Genomic DNA, 22,527 nt, shown 5'->3' with positions numbered 1-22,527 from the left:
TGTTTGTCATATATGACAAATCTGAGAAGAATTATGGCTTTCTCACGGCAGATGTGAGCACAAAGACGACTTATCAATCAATCAATCTTTATTCCAGACCAAAAGGTCCATAAAAAAGGTAAGAAAAAAAAGATAAATAGGAGAAAAATAATAAAATAAACATGACATTCACTGAGTCACAAATAAATGATGACACCAATGTTTCCACAATCTTGAGAAAAATCTCACTGTACTAAAAACAGGATTTACTAAAATTGCAATTATATTATTGCATGACACAGATAATCTACACATACATCTATACATGAGATTCCTGAGCACAGCTGCACATGTGGGAACATCATTATGTACAAACATATGGCTAGCACTGCTCCATCTAGGCACTCTGAGTAGGAGCCTCATGCCGTCATTGTAGGCCACATAAAGTTTCTGCAGGCTACTTTTGTTGTATCTTCGCCACAGATGGGCCGTGTAAAGTGAAGTGCAAAAAGCTTTAAAAAGAGCTATCTTCACAGAGGATGAACACATACTAAACTTTCTGACCAAAGTATTAGCTTGTGCATATATCATACAATACTGCCTACGAATGTCACAATCATCAGACAGGTCATCAGTTATGTAATGTCCCAAATATTTAATTTCATTGCATCTGTTGAGGACAATGCCAGATAAAGAGAAGTCAGGGGTTATCAGATGCTTATCTGCCCTACTTCTAACAATCATAACATTGCTTTTCTTAGCATTATATTTGATGTCAAAGTCACAACCATATTGGGAACAGACCCTTAATAGTTGTTGAAGGCCAGCACTATATGGACTTAAGATTACCAAGTCATCTGCATACATTAGGTGATTGATTATGCGGTCACCAACTATACAGCCTGTTTTACAACAATTCAGGCGCGTTGATAGTTCATCCATGTAGATGTTAAAAAGGTAAGGGGACAGTAAACTTCCCTGCCTTACTCCGTTACCAACTTTAAACGAATCAGACATTGTGTTGGCCCATTTTACAAACATTGATTGTTGACCATACCAGTAGACCAGAATTCTAATTAGATATTTGGGTACACCTCTGCTTTCTAACTTGCCGAACAGTTTTTGGTGATTCACACGGTCAAATGCTTTAGAGGCATCAATAAAACACATAAATACTGTAGTGTTGTGCAAATTATACAAGTCTAAAATCTCCTGTAGTGCAAAAATACACATGTCTGTGCCATGTTTGGGTTTAAAACCGAATTGATTATCGGAGGTCAAGAGAAACTCTTCCAGCCTTACTAACTAAAAATTTATTTATGTGTTTACATATAGAATGGAGTTTTCTGTAGTTACTTAAACAGATCATAATATTACCCTAAAGAGATGCAAACTTAGAAGAAATAACATCCTGATTGTCTCATCGCCAAAAACTGGCCTTAGAGGAAACTAGAAACAGAAACAGGAAAAAAAAACAATATAATAAAAAACTATTTGTATGTCTTTAATGTTTTATGACACCACTGAAGCAAGCTGGAATTGTTTAGAATCTCTGGATGGAATTCAGGGCCATTCTTTTTTGCGTAAATACCTCTCCAACAGAAACCTTTCTATCACAATAAAAAGTTTACGACCTCAACGGCTGAACTGCGTTGCGGCACACCCCAGGGCTTAGTCCGAAGCCCCGACATGCTTTCTGTTTACAAGCAGTCAGAACCTGCATGTTGAAAATGCTCAGTTCTGTTAATAAAATATATATACTACAGCATTATTGTCTTTCCTACATGAATCACAAATGGCTCAAAACTATGAGAGTAGGTTGGAGAGAATTCGTTTTAGTCTTTAAAACTGTTTAATTCCTGATGATTTTATTTTGAGAAAAATATAACCAGACTGCTACAAATCCAGGAGTAATATTTGATTTTATTCTTTGTTTGGATGCACAGAACAGAAACAGCCTCGCTGACCTAATGAGCCCCCCTGCAGATGGACGGAAATCCTGCTGATTATTCCGAGGCAACAGTTCGTGTCATTTTTCGAGGTCCTACTTTATGCGACACTTACCCCAATGAACATAACTCCCATCTACTTCCAAAAGCCTCACATAAATTCATCTGACCCAACTCTAAACCCTGTTAAGAAAAATCAATATACTGCATTTTAAATTTATATTAGTTGATATATTTTCTTTGTTAAATAATTGCTTAGGATAAAAAAAGACTTGCTTGCTTGTAAAGTTTTAAATTAAACTCTGCTTTTTAATAAACATTTACACCAAAAAAAGGATAAATATATCTAAACTTATGGTCATGTAACTATTTATAAGCAATGCCGTGAGTGTTTATATTTTACTTTTGTTACATGGTGACCTAATCTAGTCTGTTTACAGACTAATGGTCATCGTTGTAAACAGCTTCACCTGAAAATGTAAACAGCTCTACAATACTCTGCACCGTGGCACAGGTTAAACTGGTCAAGTAAAAACACATTGTTAACATTCAGAACTACTGAATAAGTTTCTATTCCGAAGCGCAATTAGCAGAAGCGTCGTTCGACTTACAGCACAACGAGACTTGTGAGGTTTGCGAAGGCGTTGTCTGGTATGTACAGGATGCGGTTAAGTGCCAGCGTCAGAGCTTGAAGGTTTTCCTGGTGTCTTAAAGAACCGACAGGAACGTTAGTCAGGTGGTTATCATCCAGCCAGAGGTGGCGCAGTTGCTGAAGGCCTTCGAAGCTGTCCTCTGGAACGCTCTGAATGTGGTTTGCGTCCAGGCGACTACAGAAACAGGAAAAAGAAAAAAAAAAATCTTGGTTTGACCACTTCTGTGTGAAACTGACAGGAAATCAGCACAGAACAGTGTTTATTGTCTTAAGTTGTCAAACATGATTAGAAATATTTAGAATCTTATAACAAATAAGGCCAGAGTGTGTTGAAGACTGAATTTGAGGATTGTGAAATCTTAACACGAAGAGCAGAGAAATTCTTCATCATATTTTCTTTACACTGATATTTTTCTACATCAGGGGAAGAAATGCTTCATTAACTAACTCAAGATGTTCCTGTTTTATTATTGTAGATGAAGGTGACCACACTGAACGCCTCATAGGCTGTATTATGTTATAAACTGACTACCATCCTGTTATTATGGTGCAAATCTTCTTGATTCTGTTAGCAGAGTTTAGATTACCTTCAAAATAAAATAAGGCTGACCTTTGGGGAATTTGAATAATGTCACTTCATCCATTTCAATTTAGAGACTGAGAATTCCCCAGACTGAGAAGCTCATCTTTCAGTGCCTAATTTGGTGACAATTAAGTACCTGAGCTAGTGATTTATTGATTTCACCTTCTGATGCCTCAAAATAAGTGTTACTAACAACAGAAGAAGCCTAGAAAACTTTAAATGTCTTCACAAATATCTATACACTGCATATGTACTTGTTAGTGTTAGGTGTGTTAGCATTTAGCTTGACATCTCACCAGGTGAATGTTTGTATTTGTGTTTACTTTTCCAGCAACTACAGCATCGATACACACAACTTTGGCTACAGTGGATCAGAATGGGGCTGTAAGACCAAACCAAACTCTTAAAAAAAGAGGTGTTTAAATGATCAGCAGATTCTAGTAATTCTGGCACTAAGGCAGTAATGGTGCAAATGTAAGGGACATTTATATGGAAATCTTGATTTGACTCTAAAAGATCTAAAATAATGACTGCTCACAGTATTAATACTATTTTTACTGGTTCAGATTCATATTAACCAATCATATTGGTTTACACTTTTATTTTTCTTTATATACTGTAATTAGTAAAAAAAACAACAACAACTGTCACTTCAGGTTTTGAAATGGAAGTTTTTAGCACCATTATCAGGTAAAAAAAACAAAACAAACAAACGACAAACACGACAAATATTTTACCCTTTTAGTAAATTGCAAACTGCCTGACTATTAGCAAAACCTTCAAATTGTAGGCAAGGGAATAACAAAAAGGAACACACTGATGAAAAATAATTAGTCAAATAAAAAGGCAAAAAATGATCAGAAGTTGTCCACTCTATTTAAATTGACACAGCTTAATACTCCAGATAATAAAGTCTAAAAATTGAAACCCTGACTAAGAGTTTTGGTGATATAGTTATGAATGCATCTGTGTTCTTCTCACTTTTAGCAGCCGTTTTGTCCTGCTATCCTCCCTAACTGAGTGTCTCACCCTCCCTCAAAATTCCTCAAGTGTCTGCGCTAGAAGAAAAACAATCTTGATTGACATTTAGCTCTCTAAGGCTTAATACAAACCAAGTTCTTTCTCAGCTGTAGAATATTCCTTCAGCTACAGACTTTACAATCCTCCCAGACAAAATACAGCTATTAAGTAAGACACAAAGAAGGAAAAGCAAAGAACAAAACGAGGGTTATAGAAGAGCGATAGCTGAAAGTTAAGTCTTCAGCATATTTCTACAGCTGGATTCATTACTGTTTAAATCCCTGCCAAGCTCAAGGCTCAGCAGCGGAGAGAGGTGACAGAAATAAAGCTAAGGAGGCCTTCAAAGGCAGAATGACAATATTACAATGTGGGAAAACTGTTGGAGACACGTACAAGTAGAAACAAACTATCTCTTGGAAACTCAACAGAAGTTAATAACAGACCCTTTTATAGTTGCTAACCTTGGTGCACCTTCGGGAGTAATCAATTACTAATACTGTTATGGATTTACCTTTACAGATTTAAGCTCGAGCAGTCTGATGCTGACATGCTGCAACTATGCAGTTCAGTATTTCTAACGAGAACACTAACCCTGTTCACCTTGTGTTAAACAAGCGAACACCACAGAGATGTCCCGTCGTGTTAACTGTGAGTTAAACCACACAGTCACAGAGTGCTGAGATGAATCCTGAAGGAAAAAAGCTCTCAAGGTCAGCGCTGACACCCTGAGGTTTGAAAGGTGCAACGTTTATTATTGGTACAATCTGGAATTACGGCACATAATTGGGCGCATGACGACAAACGCTGGTATAATTCACGGTGAAAACTACAGAGACATTCCTCTAACAGCTGCTGCAACATTTCACCAGTGGGATTCACACAATGTTACAGGAGGGAAAAGACAAAGATTTACAATGTAAGTTAAACTCTTCTGCAGGTCAGGAAGAGTTCTGCAGAATTTCAGTCCTTCCAGTTTGTTAATCTGGGCCCTTATGGTGGTCCAATTACCCAATGTGTCAAACAGCAACAGAGAGATAATTTCTTCAGCAGACTCTTATCTGACAGCCAAAACACAAGCACTGAGATGCAGCAGCTCACCCTCTTGACTACGGAGCCATTTTTGCATGCATTTGTTATGCAAATACTCAGAGCCAAACATTTAGATTTTTACATTCAATAACAGATAAACTGTTCTGCATTATCGCCACTGCTGTTCCCCTTTTTATTATCTGTGTGAGCTCCTGACAACAACACAACTCAAAAATCACAGGGGGGAAAAAAGATAATGTTGTTGGTTTTTTTACATTTTTATCTTTGTGGCTGATGTTTTGTCCAGTTAAGCCATTTACAACCAAAACTACCCATCCGGATCTGACCAGTTTGCTGCAGCTTCTATAACAGCCTTGAGTGCTTTTCTAATGGCGTTAATGCAGCACAGGCAGGTTCATTTGAAAATTAAAGGCTTTTTTTGAAAGACAATACCCCATTAAAACGCATGAGATCGTGTGTGTGTTGTTGCAGATGACTTACAGAGACTGGAGAGACTGAAGGCTTTTCAGTGATGCACTGGGTACAGACTTAAGCTGATTATTCTGCAGCATCCTGTAGAGAAAAGGGCAAAGATTCTGGTTTTAGAGACGAGTTAAGAGCCAACAATGTTCAACCAACTTTCTGAACATTTTGATTAAAATGGTTCATTTTAGAACAGGCGGCAGCATTATTGGGATTCCAGATAAACAACTGCTGGAAAAAAACTTGGTAAAGTCTCCTACAAACTGTTGACCCAATAAAAATAACAGGACTTTGATCCTTAGACCTACGAGACAATCAACAGGGAACTGGGAGCATTTTCTGTCTCTCAGTGTGAATAAACATGTGCAGCTATATTAGTGTACTGCTTAATTTGAATTACTTTTAAGTATTTTCTTTTCAGTTAGAGTTGGGATGGTTGAGTCAAAGAGGATTTCACAAACTGCATTATTTACTCCCTCCGCAGTGTGTGGAAAACTTCACATTGTCACAGCTGTAAGAGTGTGTGTGTGTGTGTGTGTACACATGTGAGCTGACATCGGCTGGGAGAGTGTACGCTTACAGGACTTTGAGCTGATGCAGTCCAGACAGGGCGTCGGGGTGGATGAATGTCAGGTCGTTCCCTGCAAGTCGTCTGGATGAGAAGAGAAAAGAATAATTCCATTTAATCACGAGCTCGCGCGCTTCTCAAACCGTTTTAGAGAATTACAATAAATCAGAAGCACTTTTGTTTCCAAACGGCGAGGTTCAATTCGACTTTAAATAAAGAAATGCATCAGGCTGAGAGCTTGGCATCAAGCACGTCGGTGGCTTAAGTTCCAGCTCTCAAACTGAATGTGGGGCATGGGGTGTCGGAGACATGTGTCTTTGCCACGGCCTGTCCTCACTTCGTCTGTCACCCATAACAGATTAGAGCTGGATATCCCCTCCTTAGATCCCATTTTGAGCAACATCAGTGCCCACTCCTTTTAGAGCAGGTGAAAAATAATTCACCTCTTTAAGGCTAACACGTACGGTTATACGGTCTGGCCTTGTTGCAGTTATCAGACGGTGGTTTCAGTCAGTGTATAAATTATTTATGACTGCCGGGACACCTCCCTTTCCTGCTGTGAACATGAAGTAAATAGGAAACAGGGGTGTAAATAAGCACAGGACAAGCTGACTGGGACACAGAGCCCACATCCACTATCTTGCCTGAGAGATTAGCAGCAGATTTATCACTGTGCAACATGAGTCAGACCAGGCTGGGTTCCCAGCGACAAGAGCTGCTATGTGTCGGGCCCCAAATCAAGAGCCGCTGTGTTAGAGGACCACTTAAACATTATGTTATCTTAAAACTGGTTATTTCATGGGGCGCCATATATTTTTTTTTAAACTACACTGTTGGAAAATAAGGAGCAAAAAATAAAACATCACCCTGTAGCCTGTGTCAAATGCTTACCAAGGAAAGCTCACGTCCCGGTTAAGCTCAGCTGAGATGTAGCTTTAATGTTTAATTAACTTTTCTCCACACTATAGCAGCTAATCAGTATTTTTAAATAAACAAGGTGTGCATTTTGTAGTTTCAAAAACAGCATGGAAAACTGGGACCACATGCTGCTTATCAGAGATCCAACTCAGAATATTTGCACATTAATAGATGAAGCTGAAATTTGATCAGCATCTTCCTTTCCATATATATGCTCGCCTCCAAATAAAATAAATCCATTTCTATAGACTTGCTATCAACGGTCTCCATAAAAAGCAGGGCAACTGCTCTGAAACCACATTCTGACATGTTGGTCAGTCATAGCCTCCTTTTTTTTTGTGTTTGTTGTGTTGTGGTTGACCAGAGCCTTTCCATTAGGCCATGAACGCTCAGAAGCTTTGCAAACAGACTCAGTTTAGATTAACCTGAAGTTCTGAATCAAATCTGAACAGTTACTGTCAAACATTTACTACATCAAACGTACTTGAGCAGATGAATCTCTTTTAAGTCTGTTAGAATCTAATTTTAACGAGCCGCTGCAAGATGTAAGCGTGCAATTACCCGAAACACTAAAATAATTTCTAAACGGTCACGTCCATAGAAATGTGTACAAATACATTTTTTTATGACCAACTACGTGACAGCACACAATTCAGAACTTGCAGTGATGACCGTAAACTGCAAATTACTACATACAAACAGGGTTTGACAAATCTTTCAGTTATCCTTCAGGTTTCACAACATAAAGGCGCTTCTTCTCTTACACCTCGCGGCGAATTCATCCCAACTTGCCCCGGGGCTTTCCTGGCTTTCATTTTAAAGAAAGGTAAACTCGTCTGCTTGTGCAACACCACTCCCACACGTCTCACTCTGTCACCAAAACACTTCCAGAAGGACATAAACATAAGTAAAAGGTTCGTCCGGACAAAAACACGTGAAGAATTTACATTAGTCTGAATAAACCAAAGTCCTGAAATTATGTCAACTACAAATGTAGTTATAACTATAAAATTGACTTTTGATCTGGGAAACCACAACTTGTAAATCCAAACTCGGACCCCTCCCCCGACCACATGTTCCAACATGTGTAATGCACACCTTTCTGTAGCGCTGTCAGAGCAGGCAGCGATGATGATAAACCTTTAAACTTCTTTTTCTCAGCGCATTTCAATAAACCTTGTAATAATTGTGTTTTATTGTAAGCAGACGAACTCTAACGTGTGATGGACCATGTTAGGTATGTCTGCTTTAGTTAGTAATAGATGTATTCCTTGTTTTTTCCTGCAAAGCTCTATAAATAAAGCTTAACTATAGTTTAACTATAGAAACTCAGCAGGTAACTTTAGCACAAAAATATCAACTGCAGTTTTAAATAAGGATTAATTAAAACAATAAAAGCTACAAATCACAGTGTTGAGCACAAATTAGCTTTGCTGTAAAATATGTGTTGCAGTTATTAAATTATCTTGGATAAAAAATTAAGCAGTTTGTTTGGAAATGTAGATTAAAAGGTTCCCTGGGCTGCTGATGGCAACCAGTTGGGAAGCAGCATCTGTGAGGAAGTCTCTGAAATGTCTCAAAACATCCGCGGTGGTTCTCAGTTTCCTCGTGAGTTCCTCGCAGGCTTGTGGTTTGAATTTTAAATGTGTTCAGAAAAGATTCTGCTCTTAAAATACTCGCAGAGTTGTCGCGGACGTCATGAACCCATCTCGAGTCGCTCTCAGGTTAGAAACCATGCCTATAATAAATATATACATTTTTAAAACTGCTCCAAATCTGCATATCTTCGTTTCAGAAGTGTACTCTAGTAGATTAATTCATAAATTTGGGTGCAAAGCAGGACGAGGTGGGTACGATTTGGACAACAAAATACCGAGCACGGCCTAGAATACAGTTCTGCAAGCCGTGAACACAAAAAAGGCAGAGATTTACAAAAAACTGGTAGGTCAGGACTCAACTGCATGACTCTCAAAGTTCGGTGAAACCACAGCAGAGACAGTTTTGAGTTGCCAACTAGTCTCCAACAGTCACAGCCCAGTGAGACGCCACCTTCAGTCAACAGCTTCTTTTCTTGTATTAATAAAACATAAAAAACTCTGACAAATCAGTGTAAAGACTTGCCTCAAATAAATATGAGATAAAATCTAATACTAAAAATGTCATATATAGAGAGAACTGCATTTATGATTAATTTAATTTAAAATTAGGCCCAATTCAGTCATTTCTCTGGAAAACGCGTCCCATAGCTGATAACGATGAACTGAAGCTACAATTGCTGAACAGAAAGTCTTCAAAAGGCAGGTTACCGTCAGGAACATAAACAAACTGCAGAATGAAACAGAGAATATCTCTGTCATCACATCTGTTGAGCTTTTGGGTCTTTAGAAAAAAAAAAAAAAACAGTGAAGGAGGTTGCGTGACTGCGGATGAAGTATATTTCTCCCTTGTCTCCCTGTCTAAGGACAGTCTGCTCCTTTTCTCCCCTCCCTGATCTCTTTCTCTGTCAGCTCTCCTTGTTTTTGCCCTCAGGGCTCATGCTTCGGTTCACTGACACTGCTGCAACCCTAAAGCAAAAAAAAAAAAAAAAAAAAAAAAAAAAAAGACAACTTAGGAACCGTCTATCAATTCTGACGGGTTAAGAAAAGACAGAAGTCGTGATGAGACTGGTGGAGTTTTTATGCTCGTTGCTATGGAAACCATTGTTTTGCCATCCTCCTTCCTGCTTTGCATTCCTCCTCACAATGCGATGAAAACTAAATTGCCTTTCAACAAAGCAGATTAGAGCGGTGTAAGGGAAAGAAAAAAAAAGGTTAAGACTCGCGTGACTGAAAGATGCACAGGAGCTGAAAAAACACGCTCACAAAAGGCCGAGCGGAGCGCAAACCGCTGGAGGATTTTAACTCGATGGTCATTTCGCGCTCACAACGCTGCGTGTTACCTGATACCAGGTAGACTGATTTTTATCTTTGACTCACGGCAGAACCAGACCAGACAGCGGCGTATTTAAAGAGTGAGGAAAAGACACCCGCCAAGATTATGTCCATTCAGCGCAGACTAAATGCAGATATGTTTCTACCATTATAATCCCTTAAAAGCTAAAATCCACCCAATTGTTGCTTCAATGCGTGCCATCTAACCGCCCTCTTTTTTTTAATTGAGCTTCGTGGCATCTTTTTATAGCCCTTCTTGCTCAAGTCGCGAACGCTGAGTGATTTGTTACCTCCTGCTTATTTTCCACACCTGAGAAGGAGGGCCAGTCGTGCACCTATACTGTGAGTCTTACTGTACAAACTCAAACAACCAGGTGCGTTTCATAAAGAGCAGCCCTCATGTCAACTCTGCGCAGAGTAAATACATCCTTAACACGAGAGAAAAAAGGGGGCATGTACTCACAGTTCTTCCAGATAAGGGAAGTTCTTGAACACATACGCTGGAAGCTCTGTGATGTTGTTCATGCTGAGGTCACTGTGGAAGGATAAAAAACAAGAAACAGTTAAATGCCTGGAGGTCAAGCGTACATTTACACTGTTTTAAGTTATATGACTGATAAATTCAGATTATTTGATTTGATGTCCATGATTCAAAGCAGAGATAGACAGATCAATCGACCAATTTTAATCGTTCGATATCGACCACCTTTAACAAATTGGTAATCAGCCCTTCCTGTGCGTACTTAATCAATAACCTAGTCTATAATTTAGTTTTTAAGTAAGAATCCTCTACTAAATACTATTTTTTTAAGTGTACAAGTTCTAAGGGTTGTTAAATAGACATTAATTTATTAAACAATTATAGTCAGATCTTGTTAAATGAAAAAATACTTGATTTCTAAAGATCAGCAACAGAAAAAAATCACATCAGTCAACCTCTGTTTTAAAGTAAAGGTGGGTCAACTAATTAGCCAACCAATAACTCGGTTAATAATTGCTAGTTTTTCAAAAAATTGGTTATTAGCCATGCTCGTACATACTTAGACAATGACCAAGCAGGAAATAAAAACCAACAGCTGTATATTGGCCAATGCCGTCCTGATTTCTAAAGACTGGCATCAACATCTACCACAGAAAAACCTATATTGCTCAAAGATTTAGTCATTTTATTACGTTGCCCTTTATGCCGGTTCAGTACAGTGTTGTAGAAGTTTAAAAGAAATTAAATGGAAAACTACCTCAAAAAAAAAGAAAACTCTGTGTGAAGCCTAATTTTATAAAATAATTCATGATGTCATTTATAAAAAATTAATATAAAAAAATGTGCATTTATTTTATTCATCCTCATCTGCTTTATGTTTTGGTATCTGTGCAATGCTAAACTCAAGAAAAAGAATAACACCGAAAACGCCCTTCCAATTTAGCCCAAGGGATCTTCATTTTTCAAATCAACAAGTTAAGATAGACATGTAGCAGCTTGACAAATATGCACACACGACTTGGTTTGCTTCCCCAACAAGCCTAATGTGAGAATGTGTTTAAAAATGTCCTAATGATTGTTTAAAACATGTTTACATATATATTGTGTTTTGCAATGAAATGTAAAGGGAGTGCCACCAAAAAACAAAAAAGAAGAAGAAGAGCGATGGCATGAGGCCTTCTGAAAAGACTTGGACAATGAGGGCAAACTCAGGTCTGAATCTTTAATCTTGATTAGGAATTCACTAACCTGCTTCAAAGAAAAGGCCCCTAGATCCCACATCTAAAAGATATGGAACAATCAAGACTGGGAAAAAAAAGACAGAAAATACTATCCAGGATACACAAATTAAAAAAAACTTCCCAGCACCCTCCTTCCTTTTTCACTTCCCAACTGGCCGTCTTGAATTTTACAACCAGATCTCTCTTGGACCTGGTGTGTGGGCCCCTGAAATCTACAAGGATCACATTGCCCTTCCTCTGCAGACCCAAACACACACACACACACACACACACAAAGGCTTTAAAAGGTGCACACTGACAGAGCCCTCATCATCCCAGTGACCTCTGTCCCATCTCCACCTACCTGGTTATCCAATTACCATATAGACTATCCGCTTCAACGACAGTTCCATCAACATCGGCCCTTTACTATAATTTCATTTTTTTTTCCTACCCTGATAACATTTTTTCAAGGTGGTCTGTAACCTCTGCTGCCATTCTGCTGCCACTGGTCAGATTTATGCATGTCTAACTTCATATTTAACTAAGTTCTTCCCAAAACTGTTGACTGGAATAAACCACATGCAGGCTGGGGAATAACTGGAGGCCTGAATGACTCTATCACACTTCCTCCCGCCCTCTGTGCCTGGCTGCTTTACTCATCAAGGCCCTGGCCTGTCCCTGCTAAGACAGATTCAAGAGGACACTAAAAATGCAGCTGTGATAAATGGTGACGGGCTTAAATGCTTCTACAAACAGGTATCTGTAAATTCCTATTCCATGTGCCCCTTGGTTTTATTTTAACAGAAGAAGAAGCAGAAAGGCATGAGACATGCTAAACAGGGAAACTACAGCTCTAAAGTTAAGGGTAAACATCCAGTTCATGTAGCAAAATTACATTAAAATTGCTTTTTGCATTCATTGTCACAAAAACATGAAAATGTGCATTAAATGATGAAATGAAATGATAGTTTTAAAACCATCTTATCTCAGTCTGAAAACTACTAACATCCTGATAGAATCACTTTCCTGAAGCTGTCGTAAACACGTTGATTTGGTAGTTGCAAAACAAGCATCTTTAGGCAAAAGACAACATTTTTGTTTCTTTTAAAAACCACAAACTATGGTTTTTCAATTAGCTTTGTTGTTTTACCTCATTTACTGATCCGCCATAACATTATAACCACCCACTTAATATTGAGCATACACCGACTGACTAGTCGGGGCATGATAGGATCATTTCCTGGAGCGACTGGTGCCAGGAACAGATCTTTTGAGCTCTGTAGATTGTCTTGTGGGCTCTCTGTGGAATGGACTTGCTTATCATGGATGCCTTCAAATTGGTATCTTTTGAACCTGGTGGCCAGGGGGCACCTTAGACTCTTTGTCTTGGACTGTTGGAACCCCACTTCTGTCCTTGTGAGGGGTGTAGAACTGTAAGACAGTGCAGTTGCTGCGTGGAAGGGAACGACTGATCGGCAAAAAATATTCAGGTTGGTGGCTACAAGTGGTAAAATAATACCAGGTTTCCCAACAGAACATTGTGTTTTAACAAGATGAGCAACATTTTCACATTACCTGTTAGCGGTCATAAAGTTATGACTGATTTTTGCAAAACAGAAACTGTTAAAACAAATGTATAATCCAACTATCCAACTATCCAATCTGTGTCTAAAAAAACAACAGAAATTTAGAGATGTGTGAGTTAATAACTCACAGTGCAGCTCAATCTGAGACTGTGATGTTATGATCTGAGTTGGTGTGCAAAAGAAAAGAACCACTGTGTGTATATTACCTGCACAGGACTAAATACAGCTGAGAACAATGATCCGGATGACAGTATAACCAGTATTTAAAAAAAACAACTTTGGTTACGAGTTTATTGGTTGATGTATAATACTGAGATGGATAAGCTACTGTGTACTGCTGTTGCTATCACTGAAGTGTTAGTGTTAATATGTTACTTTGGTATTTCATCTAACCTGTCAGGTAACCTCTTGAAACATCAACTCAAAGAGCTCATGAACAACTCAGCAGTAGCTCCAAAACTGGTACTTAAAAAGATAAAACTAGCCTTTTACCCCATACAGTCCGATGGTTATAGGTCAGCTGCTTGTGTGATATGGCTACATGACAACAAATACACTATACTTTAAAGTCATTATTCAGTTAAAATAATTAGTTTTTCAGAAGAGGGTCTTTTTTTAGGTGCTTTTAACACCACAGTTTCACTTCACGACTCCCAGCTGCAACACTCCTGTTTGTTCTTCCAAGCTGGAAGGTGCAAGAAATTTTGGGTCCTTTTGAACGATAAATAAGTACCTCACACAAGCCCACTAAAAAAGAAAAGCAATAATGATTCAGGTTTTATCTGTCTATGAAGTATTGTGCATGCTTTACTAGTGAAATGTGTAATTAAATGTTGGAAACATCAACAGGTAACAACTGTGTGATTGGGGAATGGAAATAGGTGCAATTAAAATTGAAGGAAAATGCTGAAAAGTGAGAACAAGGGGGGCGGGGGGAGGGAACCGTAATATTCTCCAATCCACAGCTCATCCTGTTTTGGAGCGGGAACTACTGAGTAGCTCCTTTCACCTCTACTGACCAAGAACAAAAGTATCATTCAGTTAAAATGAATTGAGGGCTCCAGTGGTGAAGCCAGCAAGTTCCACCAGTTGGGACCAAGACCCCTGACGCCACCCCTCAGTTTTCCCCAAGCCTTAGAGTCATTCACTCTATGAAAGGACTTAACATAGCTGAGATGTAAGCTGTAGAAACTCCCTCATGCGCCCTAAGCGAGCAAGAGTATCTGTCCATGGCAATATACCAAAGAGGAAACATTTGCAGAGTCAGAAACAGGTAAACTACATGCTGTCTAAAGGATTGTTTGCTTTAATACTGGCTGAGTGGTCTCTTTTGTTTTTCATCTTCTTCTCTGTGACAGGGTTGTTGCCACAAAAGCCAAAACTCGAGCCAAAATTCAGGGTAGAACAAACACTGTCTTGTGATTTATTATATCAACAGTAGTTATACAACAATACCCATCCTTGTACTGAGGTATGTCTTTGCCTTTGAGCACTGAAGTCACAATTTTGCAAGTGTGTTTGATTATTTAATTTTACACGCTCTCCGTCCTGTTGCTCAAACTCAGATGATTTTTCAGCAAAGTTTATACTTTTTTTTCCTGTCACCGTTCCACCACACTGATTGGAAACACATGGCAAACTGCAAACAAGTAATGTAAAGACAAAACACTTCTACGTGAGCTCTTTCTTCAAGACATCAGCATACCACTGTGGGCGCATTAGCCCTGAGAGAAGGAGCCTTTGCAGCTGCAATATGTCACACTAATCCATCATGATCCCTAACCCCGCTGCTCCACATACAAAAGACGGAGGGAGCGGGAGAGGACAACGAAAGTTCAAGAGACCAGGAGAACAAATGAGTGTAGGACAGAGAGTCGGACAAACAACCTTTTAAAACTAAGGTGAACCCATTAGGCAGTTTAGGTTTTAAAGCTGTCACTAAGCATTTAGATCTTAACGTGCAAAGCAGAAAAAAGGTACCCAACACAGAAAAATAAAAAATCTGGTTTTGGCAACACTGGAAAAAAAAAAAAATGGTGTAAAAGCTAGAGGTTTGTATTTAAAGGCTTAACATTCCTTGAAGAAATGCATATCACCCGCTGCATTTCATGCCAAAGTTTTAAACTAAGATTATCATCTGTTAAGAAATGACAGAATTATAGCCGTTTTGGTCAAACTTTGAAAAAACTTTATGAACAACCTCACACGATACTGTAAGATGTCGTGCACAGAGAATGTGCTGTGAATAACTCTACTACATCCGATTTTAGCTCAATATCTGTAAAATTGGCTGAGTTATAGCCATTTTGTGTTTGCTAAAATTGATTGGCGGTGTTGGCCAACCTGAATTGGATTGACTTTAAAAGTTAATCAGTTGTAGAGGTCCATCCAATGACTATTTTTTTCCAGAACGTTTCATTAAAATCTGTTATGGTTCGTGAGATAATTTGCTAACGGACAGAGTTGTCTCCAAATAGTTAACGCCAAATATTTTGTGCAATCTGTTAGCGCTCAGAATATCTGTTGAGGATGACTTTCGGCTACCACCGCACCAAATCTTAGCTCAATTTGTGTAAAATCATCCAAGTTACAGCAGCCATCTTCACTTGGGTTGGCTCCAAAAATATAAATCAGTTGTAGATCTACATCCAATGATTACAATTTCTAATAGTTTTATTACAGTTAATCCAGTTGCTCATGAGATAATTTGCTAACAGATATACACACACAGACATGGGCGAAAACATCGCATTTGGCGGCGGGCAATATAAGACATTTGGTAAAGTGATTAACATGTAAATCTGTTGTTATAAACTGAAAAGATTGGAGGGCACTGATGGTGAAGCTGGGAGTTTCAGCTGAAGGCACTGAGCTTTCATTGTTTAGTTTACCTCAAACATGCTTGACATTGTTAACTTTCAAGTGGCACACGGTTGGTTTTGGTGTTTTGTTTTTTTATGTTGCAAAAAGGCACTGATATTCCCACAAACAAGCACTCGTCCGTTCTCTGCAAGTCAAACCGAGAAAGCCTTAACCAAGTCCCACATCTGACACGAGGAGGCACCTGTGGTCAAATTAAAGCCATGATTTCTCCTATTTGTCTTTTGAATAAGGGCATTCAGGGGTGGTTACTTTGGTTTGTGATTAACCCAGAGGTTGTGAAACAAACGGTTACCTTCATGAGGCAATCATCAACCATATCTGCAACACTCCATAAAGTCCTAGCCTACCCGGTGTTTGTTTGCTTCACTTTTTATGAGACTGAGCGCCTTGCCTTTTGTAGCAGTAGTTGAACTAATAGACTTGATAGAAAATGTAATAAGACACATTTGACACAATTTTTGTTCATAAAACAGCTTTCAGACATAAATGACTGACCCGTATCTATCCCAGTGTGTATTTACTAGATTTAAATTCAACCCTGAAACAAAAATTCTCATTTCTGACAAAAAAAAAAAAAAAAAGAGTTATTTTACTTTACAAAAGTACCTTAAATAGCACACTTTGTTGCATAATAGAAAATAGTATAAATGAATATATGGGCTGCTGAGAACAAACACCATGGATTATTGTGCTGTCCTAAATAATAATAATAATAACAATAAAAAAACACCATTAACACATCCAGAACTCCAAAGGTCTGTCATTTAACAAGACTTTTGATCAATTATTGATTTTTGGGGGGGTTTTACTTAACTATCACTGAATTGCAATCTACACTATGAAGATTTTTTTCTGTACATGTTATGTTTTGAATTTTTGAACTGAACTTTAATAAAACAACCATTTGTAGTTATCTTTTTCTCCCTGGAAATGTGGGGTGTATATTTTTTTAAGGCTGCACAAAATATACATTGATACTGACACATCAGTGTGAACAATATTAATGTAAAAAGCATAAACTGCATGCAAAAAATACAAATTTGGCAAATAAATGGACACCAGCAGCACATGAAAAATGTTGATCGTAACGACAAAACATTCAGTGTGGATTTAACACAACTGATAGTCAAACAATTCATTAATATTACAATCCTGTTTTCCAGATATCATGCAGCCCTTTTTACTTTTTATTTTTACTTTGTGTCATTTTATAAATTGCATGACAATTAGCAATTATGCATAACTGACTTATCTAATTTTTCCCCCAATTAATAGTGTACAAATTGGCAACTAACAGTGAGAAGAAGATGTGTGCTGTGACTTTGTAAATTGATTAAAAGCCTCATGTATGGCTGCGTGCCTTTAGTATGTGATAGAGTAAACAAAATAAAAATTATATATATATATATATATATATATATATATATATATAATTCTTGCATCGTAGTCATGTTCCAAACTAGGTGTTTCACCCCAATTAGCATCACAGGTGCCTTGAAGCTTTCCATCAGTCACTGAGCGTATTTAAAGGGAACACACACGACACCGTGGAGTGGTAGTGTGTGACCATGCTACAAAAAGTAAAAGCGAGAGCTAGCTGTGTTAAAGGTAAAGCCTACAAACCCATCTCCAAGCAACTTTGTGTTCCTCTGAGCACAGCTGCCAGTATCATTAAAAACTAAAGGGTTTGAGTGGCTGTAGCCAACCTCTCAGGACGTGGACGCAAGAGGAAATGTGACCCCAGGTAGATCTGACGAATAGTACAAATCGTAGAAAAAAAAAAAGACAAGATGAACTCTAAGGTCAAGGTACTCAATCGGCTCCATTACTGGCAGAAAGACACACAAAAAAGCCTGAAAGGAATTTGCCAAAAAGCATGTTGACAAGCAGCAAAGATTCTGCGACAGATGAGACAAAACCATTTATTATTATTATTTTTGTGGAAGGGTGCCAACTAATTTATCTGCAACAATACTCAATGGTTTAACTAAACTTGCGGACATCTCTAAAGTTAGGACACAGTGAAGCAGAAACCTGACAGCTCTTTGGAGCAAGTGGAAGAAAAGTTTGCTCAGTGGTGTGTGGTGCCCATCAGTCAGCCATCAGTTAGCCATCAGGGGGGCTTTTAGAGCACACACGGCTGTAAATGTCCCTGCAGGTGCTCTCGGTTGTACTTACAGGTAGTAGGTGAAGGTACTGAGCCCGGCTGGGACGGCGGTGAGTCCTCTCCCGGAGCAGTCTGCACCCCCATCTTCATCGCAGCTGCATGAGGGCGAACACACGGCGGCGGACTGCCCTTCACCGGACACACCGGGGCGAAGAAAACACCACAAACACAGCCAGAGGAAATCCATTTTTCGGCTTCTTCTTTTTGCGCCTCGTCGGTTCAGGTGGAAGAGAAATGATAGGAAAGAAAGAAGGGGAGGGTGGTGGAAGTCGGGGGGGCCTTTGTTTGTGGGGTTTTATTCTACTCCGGACGACTTCTTCTCATGTGGTCGTTTGGCTGAGAGGCATGAAGAGATGAAGCCCAACCGACGCTTTTCGAAATTTAACGGTCGAGCGCTTCATGCGGTTCACGTGCCCGAGCAGGCTGAGGGGGTAAAATAACCAAAAAAACGGCTAGCTTAAAAAGCAAACAGCGCCTTCGAAGACGGGCGCCTTACCTTGGCGTGAAACATTTCCCAGCCCCAGTTTTTTTTTTTTTTGGTTGTTTTTTTTTTCTAACGCATTAGTCCGTAAAGTAGCAGCGTCGGCGACAGGAGCGGGAGCCTACCGGGCGCTTTCTTGCGCCTTCGCTGTCCCATTAAACGACAACAACAACCCGCGTTCGCCGGGAAGCCTGGCTCTCTGTGTCGCGTCCCGATTCGTTTCCTTGCGGGAGAGCACCGTCAGTTTTCAGCCATTCCTCGCGTTTCTCCCCCTCTTTCTCTCCCTCTCCCTCTCCCTCTCTCGCTCTCGCTCTCCCTTCCTCTCCAGTCCTGACATGAACGGCGTGTTTCGCAGCTCGACAGGCACCCTACCGGACAACCTGCAGCAGCACCGGGCCCCCGGCCTGCTCTGCCCTGAAACCTGCGCTGCAGGTACTAGATCTCTGCAGGCACGTTGGGTTAAAGGTGCTCAGTGCAAAGTATGAAAACAAACATTAAAAAAACTCTAACCTAAGCTATATCAGATGGTGCAGTTTGACAGAGCTTAGTTTTGTAGCTATATTGACATGCAGTTCTGAAATGTGGGTCCGCACTCAGTGTAAACAAAGCACTTGTCAGCTCCACAGCAAGGAAAGTAGCTATTGGCTGTCCTAGAAGTTACTAAATGATGTCATCACCTAATTTGCATAAACTAGTCAGACAGGAAAGCATCCTAAATATGTTAAGAACTACAAATGAGCTGTAGATTTTTGATTTCTTCGTGTCCCAGTTCCAAAGCTGGACTTGTACTCCGCAAGACGTGAAGAAATATGCTCTCTCTCTTGCGTTTTCCGCAAGAGAGAAAGCCCATGGCGGATGTCCAGGAAGCCACTTGTGGGATGCGTGGTTTATATGTCGGCTTGATTCGTGTTGTTACAACACTATGACGCTCACAGCAGATGGAGGTTTTTCGGTTGACGGAGGAGAACTTCTCAACGTTTTGACGGCCGTTGAGTCCCGCTGTCCCTTCAGCATTGCCCACACACAACACGCCAGCCTCTGCCCAAGAGAGATTAGTGGTCACACCACGAATATTCGATCCCAGCAGCTAATACTCCCAGCGTGACACACTGGTTCCTGAGCAGCTTACCATTAACAGCTCCCACTTAACATTTCTGGCCATTCACACAATAGTTGATGCAAACCCCCTGGAAGAAAAAATGTTCTGTCGAGACAGTGGTGTCCAATCCTGGTCCTTGAGGGCCACGGCCCTGCATGTTTTAGGTGTTCCTCTGATTTGAATGACTGAGTGATTATTAGGCTTCAAACTTGGAAGACCTGCTGAAGAGCAGAGAAACATCTAAAACATGCAGGACTGTGCCCCTCCAGGACCAGGATTGGACACCGCTGTCTGAGGAGAACAAAATGACATAAACTTGGTCTTACATTTGCATCAGCGAGAGCAGATTTCTTCCCTTTTTGCAGAGTCTCAATCCATCTTAAGAACAATACATACTTGGATGAGTCAGAAAGAGTCACTGAAGGATCTAAGTACTCACTAAATATAGTGACAAAGTCCCTAAGTTGGCATTACTTTGCCAGAAATCATGTATAAATTTGAGTAAAGTGATTGACCTACATTTGGCTGGCCGTAGTCTGTGTTGGAAACAAAATAACATGGCAGAGTCAGACAAGCGTGGAATCTCAGAGAAGACAAATATAGGAAACGTGAAAGAAAAAAGAAAGATCGAGTCAGACTGCTGTCAAGAATAAATATCAGGGATCAAGCAGGGCGGTGGAGCGCCTTAAAGACGGGTCGGTATTCGAACACACGCAGCTTTTGCGAAACGTCTGTTAGACCGGCAAGTTGAACGTTTGACCTTTTTTCTGTCACTTTGGCTCAGCGAAGGACTTGCCGCCTGGAGATCGGCACCAGCTCCCACCGTGACCCCGGAAAGGAAAAGAAAATGTCCTCCTACGTTGTGTGAAATTCTCATCGGGGACTTAATCAGTTGATGTGAAAGACCATTAAGGCCACAGTTAAATGCTTCATTTTCTGTTTGCTCATTCTAATTTAGTAGAACAAAATTACATGGTTTCAACAAGTGGAAGCCTCCCTGTTTCTTTGCTGGGATTTCACTCTAAGATAGAGCACCGGTAGTTTTCCTCACTAATCTGATGTGATGGATAATTAACTGGGTGGAGGCCTGACTAAAGGAGATTCATGATGTAAAGAGTTCAGTGGAGATTACATTAGGCATGCAAGGATGGTTCAGGGTTCTCTACATGTCTTATAGGGATGTTAGGAAATACACACATCACAAAAATTAGAAGGCACTATACTATGTTATGGAATTAGTCTAAGTAATAAATAATATACCAACTAGTCATTGGTTTACAGAGGTGTTTCTGGCATAGATGTATACAAAGAAAGTTGAAATGTTTAACGGTTAACCAGCACCAAGAATGCATGAGCTAATGACTCCTGCCTTAAGTGGATTAGCCATTGTTGTTTTTAGGGTTACCTTTCACCTCGTTGTCTGTTTAACCCATCACACAGGAAGCATGGTGATGAAGATTTAATATCCTGTGAGCAAGAAGAACTCTCACAACTCTGAACGGGTATAACAGGTTACAGGCCGACTTATTATAGGCGTGTTGTAAGGAGAGGATCGGCTGAATGAGATCAGCTTGGTCTGAAGAAGGTGTTTTAATGAGAGCTGCACATGTTCAAAAACTGCTTCTTCTGTAAAATATGAACAGTGAATTTGTTAGTACAACTGTATGGAAGTAAATCGGTCTCACCGGGGTTTATATTTTAAAAGATAATAAGATTTAAATCAATGATTTTACACAATAAATAGATGTATTTGAATTTCTTTTGCTTTTGATTTCATCTCCTCCCATTTTTAGGAACTTATAGTCAAAGTTGTCAAATTTTATTTTGTTTTTTCAGTCAGTGTCTTTATTTTTGGTTGGCTTATTCTCAAATTTTTTCCAAGCCAAACAGCCAATCAAATTCTGCTCATTTGGTTAAATCACATCAATCATCAATCCAAAATGAGGACTTTATTTTTAATTTTTTTAATTTTTAAAAGTTCACCTTTTTTTTCTGAGTCAGTAAATTTATTCATTCATCAGTAGACTTTTATTTGCTGTAAAATAAAATAAAATAACTTAACACATTGATAGTTTTGTCTCTTTTTGAGCCTCTCCTACACACAAAGCTTTTTAAACTTCTCACAGTTTAGTTTCTTCTGTCTCCCAACATGTTTTTAGACGGACAGTAAAGCTGAGATCAGATGACTTTAATCATTTGTTCAAAGCCTCCTTCTTTTCCCCTTTTTCACTGAAGGTAATTCTTTGTGGTTCTATGAGATCCGGCCCTTGGTAACATTTTATCTGGCCCCCAAGATTACATTTAAATATTATTACATCTGGCCCTCCAGTCTCTTTTGCTTCCGATTTTGTTAAGTGAACAAGTAATTGGGACAGTTACTTTAAAGCTAAGAGAATTAAGTTTTAATTTCTCAGTAATCTTTGACTTTGATGTGAAAAGAAAAAGGACAACAGAGAGCATCAAATGTTGCTTTTTAGCAGTTTTAATGGAGAAAAT

General features: G+C 39.3%; 1 protein-coding gene across 1 annotated transcript in view; it reads right to left on the bottom strand.

The window, feature by feature from the left end:
- lgr4 (leucine-rich repeat containing G protein-coupled receptor 4) overlaps positions 1-19,291 on the bottom strand; it is a 28,246-nt gene extending 8,955 nt beyond the window's left edge. The window contains exons 1-5 of the mRNA XM_017404288.3: positions 18,463-19,291; positions 10,575-10,646; positions 6,276-6,347; positions 5,714-5,785; positions 2,540-2,755 (exon numbers count right to left, since the gene is read on the bottom strand). Of these exons, the coding sequence (XP_017259777.1) occupies positions 2,540-2,755; positions 5,714-5,785; positions 6,276-6,347; positions 10,575-10,646; positions 18,463-18,638 (608 nt within the window). The 5' untranslated portion in view covers positions 18,639-19,291. The remainder of the gene's footprint in view (positions 1-2,539; positions 2,756-5,713; positions 5,786-6,275; positions 6,348-10,574; positions 10,647-18,462) is intronic.
- Positions 19,292-22,527: the final 3,236 nt, after the last annotated feature.

Source organism: Kryptolebias marmoratus, linkage group LG15 (genome assembly GCF_001649575.2).
Source record: "Kryptolebias marmoratus isolate JLee-2015 linkage group LG15, ASM164957v2, whole genome shotgun sequence".
Taxonomy (NCBI): Eukaryota; Metazoa; Chordata; class Actinopteri; order Cyprinodontiformes; family Rivulidae; genus Kryptolebias; species Kryptolebias marmoratus.
Note: the sequence above shows the minus strand (reverse complement) of the source record. Positions and strands in the feature narration are given on the sequence as shown.